Raw genomic sequence first — 13484 nt, 5'->3', positions numbered from 1 at the left:
TATGTATGCAAATAAGGTCAAGGATTTCTTCTGAGACATTAGTTAATGTTTAGGGAGTAACTCTATGAACCTTGTGTGGCCTGGGGGTGGTGGGGAGTTGTCAAGAGTGCAAGGCCGTTGCACTCTGGGTACTGACAATTACTCACGAGGTGTTACAAGGCATGACGTCGGGTGGCCTGGTCTCAAGATACGTGGAGCGACAGAAAGGTGGTAACTTCTTGCCTGGTTACCATACTGCAGGGAAGTGTCTGTCCCACTGCAGCCTCGGCAGGACCAGCGGCCCACGTTTGCCTCCTGTGATCCGGTCTATCAGCCGCCGAGAGCCGGGGCTGTCCCTGCCTCTCCAAGATGGTGTGGAGTCCGGCCATTGGCCTCCGGGTCCGCGGTGATGTCCCCGGCTTGGCAACTCAGAGCGGCACTCGCGCTTTCCAGCTCTAGCGTGTGCCTGGCGCCCTCCCCAGACCAGGCGGCACAGAACGTCCGGAGACCCGGCCAAGGGCAGGACCTGCAGCAACGCCCGCCCGCCCCTCCGCACGGATGTCAGCTCCAAGGGCGTGGCGGGGCACGGTGCCCTGAGCCCCCGCAGGCGACGCTCAGGCTCCCGGGGACCACTTCTGAGGGAGCCAGCCCTCCCCTGAGGCAGTTATTTGAGAGCCGGAGCGAGGGCGCGGGGCCGGAGGGCTCCCCGCAGCCGCCCACCCGGTCCTCTGGGAGCCGAGTCCTACCTGGAGCAGGAGCGCCCCGGAGCTCGAGGACGGCGGAGGAAAGTTGGGGGGAGAGGGCGCGGAGCCGCGAGCTTAGAAGCCGAGGCCGGTGTCCGCGTCTCATGAATATGCAGGAGCCACCTCCCTCCCTCCGTGACGTCACGGGCCGTCCCGGGGTGAGCGTCGGAGCTGCTCCGGGTCCGCGCCAGTGAGCGCGGCTGCTGCGGGCGAGCTAGCGGCGCGGCGGCGGGCACCGGAGGCCGAGCGCGGCGGCGCCCGAAGCGCACCCAGCGGCAGGGCAAGGCGGCCCGAGGCCCGGCGGACACCGGCAGGAGAGAGCCGGCGAGGGCAGTAGGCGGCGGCGGCGGCAGCGGCAGCTCGTAGGCGGCGGCGGCGGCGGCGAGGATGGTGACTGGGAGGCTGTGCTGGGTACCGCTCCTGCTGGTGCTGGGCGTGGGGAGCGGCAGCGGCGGCGGCGGCGGCGGGGGCAGCCGGCGGCGCCGCCTCCTCGCCTCTAAAGGTGGGTGCTGGGGAAGTTTCTTCGTCTCCGAGGAGGGAAGCAGGGCGGGCTTGAGGGTGCAAGCGGCGGGGACCCCGCTGGATTTGCACACCCTCCCTTGCCGCAGCTTCCCCGGCCTCCGTGCGCCCGGGATGACCAAAGTGAGCGCCCTGCGCCCTGGACCAGAGAGATTCCACCTGCGGACGCCGGCCCAACCCCTGGGCAGGTTCTAGGGACCCAGGAGAAGGCCAGGTCTGGGGAGTCCGGACAACTTTGGGGGCTTTCTGCGCCGGAGTGGGGGTGTAGTGGCCGAGTGGCGGGCTCCGGCCCGGGAGCGGCGGGAGCAGGGCGCTGGCACGGCGCGGACAGGCAGTTGTCTGCTCCAGCCCAGAGGGAGGCATCAGTGGCGGCGCCTTCAAAGGAGGGAGCAGAGCTCGTCTCCCAGCTCCGGGATGGGGTGGAAACTTGTGGGCTCCGGGGAAGGCCTCCCTGGCTGGCTTCAGGATCCCCCAGGGCGGCTCTGGCTCCCCTGGGAACGCGCGCCCTCGGGGTGGGCCGCAGAGTCCGGAAGAAGTGCGGGATGTGACCCTCCCCATAGCCTCTCCGACTGTGCTTGGGCACCGGAGCACAGAGGCGCAGAATCCGGTGACCTCCCTCCCCGCAACCCTATTGGCTTGGAGTTCTTGACCTCCCCGCTTCTCCCGCCCCGGAGGAAGCGAGATCCTGGTGAACGCCTGGCGCGGTCGGGAGACTGTAGGCTGGCGAGCCGCGGAATTTGCTGCCTGGGAGCGCGGGGCGGAGCGCCGGGGTGGGGGCGTCTGGAGGGCGAACTGAAACGGAAAGTCACGTGCTTGCTGGACGGTGGTGGGAGAGGCAAGGGAGGAGCAGAGCGGGCTTGGGTGGCGGTGGGCGCAGGAGAGGCGGTGGCAGTTCTGGGCTGGAGTGCCCGGCTTGGTGGTAACTTGTTGATTCTCTGCGTTTTGACTAGGATAGGCGGGCGTGCGCTTGGTTTAAAGGCTGTGGCCAGATTTGCCCGGCAACCAGTACGGGAAGGAACGTGGTCACTGACAATCCTCAGAGGACGGAGGAGTTTGCTCTTGTAGATAAAGAGGCTCCCTATTAGCGGCAACCTGATTTGCAAACTGGCTTTGAACCGTAGCTTACCTGTGGCTCAGGAAGGAATGTATTCTACGTTTAATTACCCTTGGAGGGTGGGGAGAGCGCGAGGCCGGCAGTTCGCCTCCTCAGGACCTCGGAAATGCCTCTCCCGCTACTTGAGAGTGAGACGGTTGAGAAGAATAGGAGAGTTTCTGTTTATCCTGTAATCTTTTAGTTTGGTGGCATCGTTTTTTGTAACATTATTTTATAAGCAGGCATCCTGTTCCTTTTCATCAATTCCTACTCCCACCCCCATCCCTGAGAGGTAGTTTTTTGGGGGAGAAGACAAAGGAAAACTGATTATGAAAATGTCTCAAACCTGTGGTAAAGGAAAGGTAAAGGAATGGGTAAAGGAGTCGTTGATCATTCAGCGAGACGCTTGTTTTGGTGAAAGCAAGAATAAAAAACAATGAACGACCAAATCTTTTGCTCTCCTTCCCCAATATAGACACTTTGTTAAATAGGCAGATTACATGTTTTTGATTTTTTTCGTCACTTTGTAGCGGAGCAAATGGCGTATGTTTAAGCCGATGTTTACATACAGGGGGACTCACAGCAAGTGAAGGAAGGGAAAAAAACTTGTTTGGGAAGAAGACCTGGTATGCTTATGCGTCGCCTAGTTCCCAGGTCAAAATGGAAAGCTTGGTAGAGATAAAAGAGAAAGATTGAAAAGAAAAAAAAAAAAAAAATCCAGGCTCTCAGTGATTCACGCGTATGTGAATAATTATGTGCATTTTAACCAACACCTTGCATCTTCTCCACTTAGAACATATTCATTTCATGTTGAAAATAAGCCATTTGTCTTTCCGGAGTAAAAAGTTGATTGGTCCTGCGGAGCTAGAGTTGCTGTCTGAATCCCCCGCGTTCTTCCCTCTTTCTCTTTCCAACCACTGGGGGGCTGCAAAGGGCGCTGTTAGCTACATTTTTCTTTTCTTTTCATTTCTTTTTTAAAGACAAATGTGTAATATTTGATCAAAACAGAGACATTTGCTATGACACTTTAGCTGGGATTTACAGGGCTGACTCTCCTTATTACAATGCACGTGCATTTTATGTCTCCAAATTTCATATAATTTCTGAAGAACATTTGAGATACTGAAGGTATGCTTCATATATGATGTGTCCCACCACTGACTTTGCCTTTTCTAAGGTTCATGTCATTATTATCCCCATCACTAAAAAGGAGAAAAGTCAGGAAGACCTATGAAGAAGATTGAACAAAAAAATAGCTTTCTTTTTCCATACAATTCTGAATTCATTCACAGAGGAAAAATGGGAGTGGGGCGTCAAGCTGCCTGGCAGACTTGAATGCACCCTCTGGACAACTGTCTGGAAGTATGTCCTCCCGGCTTGGGCTCGTGTACGATGTCGTGTTTGTGGCACACAGCTTGTTTTGCCTTTGTGTTTCTTGCTTCTTGCTGTATGGAATCGAGCAGCTAATCCCTGAGAACTGTTTGGGGTTTTCGCAGAATCGCTGCACTTTGAGCACAAACATATTCCTGACGTCAGAAATAATACAGTGGCCAGGCAGCTATTATAACCCCTTCCTTTTCTCTCCTGTATCTTGATTATTCAAAGAAGACAAACACTTCCTGCATGCCTTGAAAAGACCAGATCCTATGCATGTGTTTCATGAGCAAAGCTTGGGAAGGCATTGTGGACCCAAGGAGCCTCTAGAGCAGAGAAAGGCATGTCTTATCCAGGGAGAAAAAGACAATACAAAAAAACCTCTTAAGATTTGTGCCAAATTTGGTGATGCATCAGTGGTCTCAGGTCTCAGGGATATGGTACACAAACGCTTTTTAGTTCTCAACATCCAGATATTGGTTGTTCAGGACAATGCTCGAGTAGAGACCATCAGCGATAACTGATGTAGTGCCCGCCTGTGTGCCCAGAGCCTGGCTCAGTGCTCTGGAGGATTCTTAGCAAATATAAGAAGATCACTGCCCCCCACCATTCCTATCTCACTACTACCTTGCTTTGAGAGCTTTGATCTGGCTGGAGACAAGATTTTTATGTGAAAACTTTAAGAGAATGACAGCAGGCCAAGTTTGTGCCAAGTATAGTACGATGCGATGGTGACACAGACAAGGGAGATAGGAAGAGGGCTTGCAAGCACAGCATTTGGTAATAGGGAGGGGAGGAGACAGAGCAGAATTGTAGCAGTAGTTGTATAATTGTAGTAACTGCAGTCTGTGGAACCTTTCCTTAGTGTGTTACAGGCACTGTGCTAATCCGTTTACCTGGGCTGTCTCTCATTTTTACAAATGCAGGGCTGGTTTTGGTAGCCCATTTCACAGAGGAAGAAACTAAGTCTGAAAGAGGGCAAGTGACTTGCCAGGACCACCAGGGGAGGATGTGACACTGGGGTGAGAATGCGAAGGCTCACCATGGCCAGTGCCCCTTGACTGTTCATCGCATATTCTCCCCTTTGGATTTAAAGGCAGATCTAGTGACCACAGGGAAGCTGACTGTATCTCTGAGATCCCCAAGAGCCCCTGTGGCCCTGCATACACAGGGGGAGAGTCCAGGGCTGCTGTTTCAAGGGGCCTGTTGGGAGGTCAATGGAGTGGGCCTTGTTCTCATCCATGGAAACCTGTGCTGTAGCTTCAAGCAGCAGCCTCATGCTCCCTCTTACAGATTCAAAAACCATCCTTGCGTATTCCAAAGTGCACATGCAGAACCTCCCGCGGGGGCGAAGGTGGTGTGGAATTTTTATGGTGAATTGTCCTATATCATCTCTTGGAAAGTAGCATGTGTCTCCTGGGGGTGTGGCAGTTATTTCCCCAACAACTGAAGCACAAATGACAAAATGTCCTCAGCACTGCATCAGAGGGTGCACTCTGACCTGCACTCATCCCAAAGCACCTGTGGTTCCTGGACCAGGATGTGCTCATTCCTGCCCTGGACACTTTGGACCATGTCTTCAGGCTAGACGGTCACCTTCCTCAGCCTAATGCCTTCTGTGACTCAAGACATAGCCAGGCCTGGGCATGGCTTCCCCTAGGAGCCTTCCCTGACTGGTCCCCCTGGCTGGTCCCCCAGGATGTGGCTCTCCCTCTGGTGTACCTGTGCTCCTTGTCTGGCTCCAGCACTGCCCTGTGAGCCCTGAGGGCTGGAATCTTGTCCTGAGTCTCCCTCCCTGTCCTGATCTCCAAGTCCACCCCACTGCCTGGTCTCCGGATGTGAGCCGAGCAGTCAGTAGTGAGTGGCTTGGTGAATCCACCGGTTTGCAGTTGCAGTGCTATTGTTCAATGACACAGAGATTTTGGATGTTTTCTCCTGTCCTGTAGGAAGGAAAATTTGGGCTTCATAGCGAGAGAAACCTGGGTTCCAATCCTGGCCCTACTGCTTCCCAGTTAGATAATCTTGGACAAATCAGTGAATCCCTTTGAACCTCAGTTTCCTTATCTATAAAATGGGAATAGAAAGATCTACCTTGCCAAGTGGTTGTCAGGAAAGTGTTTAGAAATCACTTAGCACAGTCCATGGCATGTAAATAGCATTAAATACACAGTGACTGTAATTACTGTAATTACTGATCATTTAAACCCTGGGTTCTAGCATCTGAGATTTGGTGACATTCTCCCTTTCCGACTGACCTCTTGGCAGTTCAGTAGCTTCGTTCATATCTTCCCTCCGTTCAAACTCTGTTCTCTCTGTCTCTGTGTCTCTCCACATGTGCTATGTGTGGACATACTCGTATATAAATACATGCACACGTAGACATTTGGCTTGAATTGTGAAAACACCTGCCTCTTTCACTAGTCTATGAATGCCTTTGAGTCTGGGACCCATGTCTTGTCTAATTCATCTCAAAAGCCCTGGCACTTAATGCAGGGCCAGCTCTGAGGAAGGACTCAGCAATGTGTGTTATCTAAATAAATAAACATCTCTATGTGCCACTGCCGAAGGTGTGGGATTCTGGTCTCTGGAGGAAGAGCTTTATTGGTGTGATTTGGGTCGTAAAGAGAAGTCCTCTGACCAGCAAACACTTTCCTTCCAACCTTGCTGTCCCAGAAAGCAGAGAAGCACTCTTTTTTGTTTGTTTGTTTAAGACACTGGCAACCTCTGTGATGATGCATGTTTATGTGGAAGGGGATAATTGACACTGTGATAACCAAATGACAGCTTGAGATGGATTATTATTTTTTATTTATTATCTAGCCCACCACTAATTGGACCCTGTGGAAATTGGAATGGTGGGTTTGCAGATGAACCATGAGAGGACTGAGCTGGGGGAAACATGCTGAGCTGAAGACACTGGCACTAAACAGGACAGAAGTTCGCCATCTTAATCAGCTGGGGCTTCTGTAACAAAAATAACATAGATCAGGTGGCTTAGAAACAACAGAAATTGATTTCTACAGTTCTGAAGGAAGGAAGTCCAAGAATGATTATGTTCTGGTGAGAGTTCTCTTCTGGGTTGCAGACTGCTGACTTCTTACTGTGTCCTTCTGTGTGGAATGCAGAGAGAGGAAGCAGGCTCTCTCACGACTCTTACAAGGACACTAATCCCATTCATGAGGGCCCCACCCTCATGATCTCTTCTAATCCTAATATGCTGGGATTTGGGTTGTAAGGAGAGGGTCTCCAAAAGGCCCTGGCGCCTAATACTATCACATTGAGAGTAGAGTTTCAACATGTGAATTTTGGGAGGACACAAACAGTCATCCATACCAATCATGCTGTCAGCTTTGGGGGAGAAGACAGGAGGCGGCAGTGGTTGGAGGAGGAAGCTTGGGGTGAGAGTGAGGCCAACCCAAACATGCATTGGGCCCCATTTTTAGCTGTTTCAGCCAAGAGCTATGTCTCAGTCTCCTGTTATTCTCTATGAGCGGAATGAAAAGCTAAAACAAATATCAGATATCAAAGAGCTCTGTCTAGGGCAAACATCACACATGACACAAACTATTGGAGAACTTGGTAGCTTCTGGGAAAAGGGTAGACAACTGTGCATGAAACACCTGGAAAAAGTTTTGTAGGAAAGGAAGAAATTGGCAAGGATAGGAGAAGCCAGCAAAGATTAACAGAGAAAATGAAAGAGGTCTTGATGGGTGAGTAGGCATTTGGTCAGCAGATAGGAAGGAGGTGGGCAGGACAGGTAGATGCAAGGTAAGAATGCCTATGTTGGTATGCAGGCAGGAGTAAGGAGGGAGCCCAGCCCTGGACAAATATATTTCTGCATACAGATTTATAAGGCTAATAAAAGAGTGAATGTTTATTGAATGCATACCGTGTGCCAGGCACTATTTTAAGCACTTCGTATATGTCAGTTGGTTTGATCTTAACCCCAGTTGGTTTGATCTACCAATGATGCAGGTAGAATTACTATCCCATCTTTACAGAGGAGGAAACTGAGGCCCAGAGAAGGGAAGTAACTTGTCCAAGGTCCCACAGCTTAGAGACAGTAGAACTGAGATTTGAACCCAGAACAGTGTGGCAGACATGGATTTCCCATATCACACAGGCTTACCTAGCAGAGTGATGTGTTTTCAGCCCGAGGAAGGCTCTGAGTGAGGCCAGAGAGGCTCTGTTGCCCTGGAACATTCCGAGGCAGTTCAAGAACATTTGGGTTTCACTTCAAAATTGCTGAAAGAATCAGTTTATCTGGAAGCCTCACTCTCTGGCTGACTTCCCCGTCAGGAGCGAACATCGTCTTTCTTTTCTTGCCCGGGCAGCTGGAAGCCTTCCTCCCCTCCTGTCATGCTTGGCCTCAAGTAGAGAAGGCAGCTGTCTGCATTGCATGGTCCACTGGAGGGGTCTTCTGCATCAGGAAGACCTCCCAGCAGTTGTTCATTTGGGTTAAACATGGCCCTCCTCTGACTCCTTTTTTTTTAAGCAGGCAGGGTTAAGAAAAGCTACCACAGACACTTTCAAGTATATTAGATGTACTTGAAGCCTGGACTCTGGGGAGAATGAGGAGGGGATGCTGAAAGGCGAGTGTGGCAGGAGGCGAGAGAGATGGCATAGGTGAAATAGAAGGTAACGTGACTGCTTATAAGGCTGCCTTTTCTTCTGCTGTTGTGGCAGGATTTTATATATGTCAGTTGTCTTTTTCACAAATACCCATTTTACAGATTGGTAAGTGAACACCACAGAGCATGTAGCCGCAGAGCCAGGAATCAGACCAAGGGGTCAGACTAATTGCAGTTGGTTGCAACCCAGCACCAGGAAGCCAGGTGATATCTTGGATGATGTCACCCAAAGAGCACTTCTCCCACTTCTTAGTAGTTTTCTAATCCTCAGGCACTTGTTTCCAGTACCTTCTCAGGACTTTGCTTGTCCCCAGCTCAATGTCCTCTGCTTACATCAGTCCTCCAGAGATGGCCCTGACCAACTCTTCTCCTAGCTCACCTTAAGCCCTGCTCAGAGGCTTGCTCCATGTCTGTCTGCTCTAGGATGCCCTGGGGTACCACCAGCCCCACGTGTGCCAACCCAGCCTCTCATCTTCCCTCCAGGAATCTGCTGCTTACTCTGTGGCCTCTGTTTGGATGAAAGGTACAACATCTGCACACTCACCCAAGCCAGAGCCCTGGAGTCCTCCAGCATCCTCATCTCTCCTCTTCCATCACACCCCATCCTTCATCAAGTCCAATTGATTCTACCCATAAAGACCTAGAACCTTCCCACTCCCCTCCATGCCCATTGCTACTGCCTTATTTAGCATGTCTTGGGAATGAAAGCACCCCCTCCTCATCCCATCCATCACCCTGTTGCCAGGATGGGTCACATCAACCCCTGTCCCACCAGGCCTATAAGAAATTCCATCCCAATCATCATGAATTCCATCCTTCACCATCCATGCTGCAGTCTGTTAAGGTCCCAGGGTTTTGAGAATAACGTAACACTCTTGGAATTGCCTCAAGATTCCATCCCTCGCAGGTTACCCTTGTGATGCTCATTGTCTGAACAGCCTGGCTTCTTGATGTCCCTGGCTGACTCTCTACTTCCATGGGCAGCAGAATCTTTGCTGCCACTGGGGTTCCAGCACTTGAAGTCTAATTCTCCTATTACATTTCATTGCCATTGCCTCGGGGGGTGCTTGGGGATAGGAGATGGAACAGGCCACCAGTTCCCATCCTAGAGGAAACCAGCCCTTCTCCCACCTTCTACCTCTCCTATCCCTACCATCACCCCTTCAAGGAGCTCAGGCTTTCATAGAGCAAAGGCCTGGACCGAGTGTCTACAGAGATCTTCTGCCTACGCTCTTGCAACCCAAGCCTCCTCTGAAGCTAGGATACACAGAGAGCCTCACCCCTGATGACAAACCACAGTCCTCTCAAGATAGATCCAAACTCTCCAGCCTCACATAAAAGTCCGTTGATGGTTTCTCCCCTCACTTCTCATCTGGCCTCCTCTTCTCTCAGTGAACTTTCCAGCAGTTTCCAGATAATAAATACTATCTTCTATCAAGAGCTTACTGTGTGCTGGGCTCTGTTCTGAGTGCTTTATAGGTACTAATACTCATTCAGTCCTCCAGCCACTCAATCAGATGTGTGCTCTTATTATCCCCATTTTACAGGTGAGGAAACTGAGGCCAGGAAGGTTAAGCTACTTACCTAGTTCACCCAACTACTACTGCTACTACAGCAGAGCTGGGATTTGAATGGACCAAGTCTAGTTTCAGAGACTAGCCCCTTATCTGTTGGGTTAGTGACTCTCAAGCCTGGATACACAGTGGAACCACTTGAGAGTTTCAAAATAACAGAGATGCCTGGAACACCCCTGCAGAGATGCTGGTGTCATTGATCTAGGTTAGGACTTGGGATTTAGTTTAAAGCTCTCAGATGTTTGTGATGCCCAGCCAAGGTTGAGAAGTGCCCCTGCCAACCCCTATTGCTGACAGTTACCCAGGGAATGCTTCATTTCTTGGCATGGGTTGCAGGGCTGCTACTGGGTGGGGGCCTTGACCCTCTTTATTTCACCACCTCTGGTTTCCCCCACCACAGTGCCTATCGCCTCCCTGTATCCCCAGGCAGACTGTGAGCCCCTCGAGGGGGAAGCATCCTGTGTGACTGGTGCCCAGCACAGTCTGAGGTCCAGAGTGAATGCTGAGTGTTGAGGGAGTGACGATATGCCAGGGTGATGCCACCCACACTGGCTGCAAGTCCCTCAGGACTCTGCCCATGCACACTTCCCCCGGTCAGGGCTACTCCCTGCCTTTGGTCACTGGTAGGAACTAGTCATCAGGCCTCTCCCCTTTAGTTAACTGATTCTCCTTCCAAACCAATGACAGCATTCACTTTGTAAAGGTTGAAAACACTCAGTTCTGCAGATGAGTTGAGAGAACTCTAGCCACACCAAGATGTGTAAGGGAGTCAAGTCCAGCAGATGCCGCTGGAATTCTCACTGAGAAAGGCTGTAAATGCCACTCCCGTAGCTTCTAAAAATGCTTAATTGGCTGAAATTTGACTTAAGTTTTGCCGATTGAAAAAAAAAAAAAACCACACAGCACATCATTTTTGTGATTTCTGCCACTTTGCATTTCCGTGATGTCTGTTGTATAATGTAGTTAAACAAATCTTCAGTCTTCAAAGAAGCCTGACGGGGAAATCGCCTGTGGAGAAGGCAGCGACTCCAAGTCACGTGACTTGGATCCACTGATCCGTGTGAGGCTCAGGGCACATCACTCAGCCCTCTGGGATCTGCTTTTCCCTGTGCAGAAAGGACAGGATGGCACCTCCCTCCTCTATTCAAGAAAGTTCTGAGTATCCACGTGCAAGTGGCTCTGAATACCCTTTGGAAGGATAAAGTGCTTAAGAAAATAAGGTGATCAGATTTAAGAAACTGGTTTTGAGACTTCAGGAAACCCTCCAAGCAAAACCCTACATCTTTCCGTCTTTATACTGTCTTACCAATTTAATTAATGATATTTTCAGGAGAAGTCTGAATTTAGCGGTAAGGCCCTTCCTAATTCTGTAATGTACATTATGCCTATGGTACACAGCGGGTGTTCACCATGGTTATGTAAGGGGTGCAGCAGTTGCAGGCCCATAAATTTTCAGGGAAGACCCAGTCAAAACTGTTAATATGATGTCAAGTTGATGTGTCATTTTCCAATTTGCATGGCTAACTGCATTGCAGCAAATTAATTAAAACAGATAAATGTTAATCTAATGCATGTCTCCTTGTAATGAATGAAATATAACCATTACAGGGTATTTGATTTATTATTTTAGTTTATAAAATGCCAAATTCTTCTGTAAAGTTAGATACAATAAGAGGAGAAGCTGACCCATATATAGCACTAGGAAAAATAATCACATTTCAATAAATTAATCACTCTCTAAAAGGATATAGTTCATTAACACCATGAACTGAAAGCGTTAGATGTAAATTAGATTAACCTTTTTAGCGACACTTGCATTTATATTGCATACTCTCTTCAAACTCCAAGCACTTTACATTATATTAATTTGATGAACCCTCCCCAGACCCTTTTTAAGTAAGTACATATATCAAAGTTGGAAGGGAGGAGAAATGAAACCCTTCAAAAATACTGAAATACTTGTCTTAAGATTTATGATTTCCTCTTTAGCAGTACAGTGTATGCTGGACTTCTGGAGCTTGAGAACGTGGGTGGTATTCAGGCTCTCTCGTGCTGTCGGGAAACAATTAGTCCATCACTCAGCACCTGAAGCCAGAGATACTTGTGCTTGGTGCTCAGGCCAAATGCTCAAAGGAAACCCTCTGCCTTCTTTCACAAAATACACCCCAGCAACAGTGGGTCTGGCTGCGGACAGGGCAGCCCCAAGTGGGTGTGGGTGATGGGAACTTAGTGCCCCACTGGGGCCTCCAAGGGTCATCTTCCCTTGGGCCAGCTGCGGCTCCTCTTTTACATCCCTACCCTTGATCATCTGGGTGCTGAGGATGAGCTGTGGTGAACAAGACCTTGGGAGGCTATTGGGAGAAGAAAGAAGGAGGGACAGGGAGATGGGAATGGGCTTAACCTCTTCAGCTGGGGGTCTCTACTCTGGCCTGCCTGAGTTGGGGGCCAAGACCGCTGTCTCTTTACCTGCTGGGATGGAGAGTGAGCGCCTGAGAGAGGAGGAGTCCCTCTCCATCTAGCTGAAAGCCTGATCTTCAAAGAAACTTTCCTGAGTGAGGACCTGGGTCTTCTGTAGCAGCTTGTCACCGGGACCACTCCTCTCCTATGGGGGCTCTGCCTACTTGCAGGACTTACTGTCATTGCCTGCTGGAGATTGCACAGAGGGGAGAGGAAGCAGGGCTTGCATTATAAAAGCCTATGAAGAATCAGGGGAGGAGACTGTAAGCATTTCCTGAGCTTGGTTGACTGTGTGTTTGGGTGAGTTTGGTGGTTTGAGGTTCTGAATATTTATTTTTCCAACTTTCTGTTCCTTCATGTTCTCAAACCCACAAGTGCTTTCCTAGGGGCAGATTTTCACTTTATTCCACAAACCCATTGAAATGCTGTGTGTTTCAGACAACGGCCTGCCCTGGAGCTAGCGCATCACTAATGGTTAGACATGAAATAGAATGTAGGAGAACAACGTTGGAGTGTCGGGGATTCTTCTCCCTGCTTCTGGAGTTGGAAAATCATGTACTCTGGTCCTCATGCAAGGACGGTTTAACCCCACGCAGTCCTAGGATCTCAGCTCATTCTGCTCTGCCGGCACTTCTTGGCACACTTGTCTGCTGCAAAATGCTCCAAATTCTCTCCTCCAGACCTCGTATGGAAGGGATTAAGAATTTGGATTTAGGGGACTTCCCTGGTGGCTCAGTGGTTAGGAATCTGCCTGCCAATGCAGGGGACATGGGTTCGAGCGCTGGTCCGGGAAGATCCCACATGCCGCGGAGCAACTAAACCCGTGCGCCAAAAAAAAAAAAAAAAGAATCTGGATTTAGAGTCAAGAACTAAGACAGGCCATCACTCAGGAAACTCAGAAATGCTAGGGAATGAGAGAAAATATTGAATTTGCAGTTTATGGTATTTTAAGAGTTTCCTTCCTTCCTTCCTTTCTTCCTTCCTCCCTCCCTCTTCATTTCTTTTTTCTTGTGTGTTTTTGTTTGTTTGTAGGAGGGTGCTTGGTCATTTGGAGCAGGGAAGAAGGCTAAGATAATTTATAATCAGAGTTAAAAAGAATTTCACTTTCAAGACC

General features: G+C 49.9%; 1 protein-coding gene across 2 annotated transcripts in view; it reads left to right on the top strand.

Annotated features, from left to right (window-relative positions):
- The first annotated feature begins 1109 nt into the window (after positions 1–1109).
- Positions 1110–13484, top strand: part of CLSTN2 (calsyntenin 2) — a 650264-nt gene continuing 637889 nt past the window's right edge. Inside the window, exon 1 of one of the 2 annotated variants that reach the window (XM_059921899.1) lies at positions 1110–1224. In XM_059921899.1, coding sequence (XP_059777882.1) covers positions 1110–1224 — 115 coding nt within the window. The remainder of the gene's footprint in view (positions 1225–13484) is intronic. The other variant, XM_059921900.1, reaches the window with a different exon arrangement.

Source organism: Balaenoptera ricei, chromosome 4 (assembly GCF_028023285.1).
Source record: "Balaenoptera ricei isolate mBalRic1 chromosome 4, mBalRic1.hap2, whole genome shotgun sequence".
Classification (NCBI taxonomy): domain Eukaryota; kingdom Metazoa; phylum Chordata; class Mammalia; order Artiodactyla; family Balaenopteridae; genus Balaenoptera; species Balaenoptera ricei.
The sequence above is the reverse complement of the archived record's forward strand: the minus strand, read 5'-3'. Positions and strand labels throughout refer to the sequence as shown.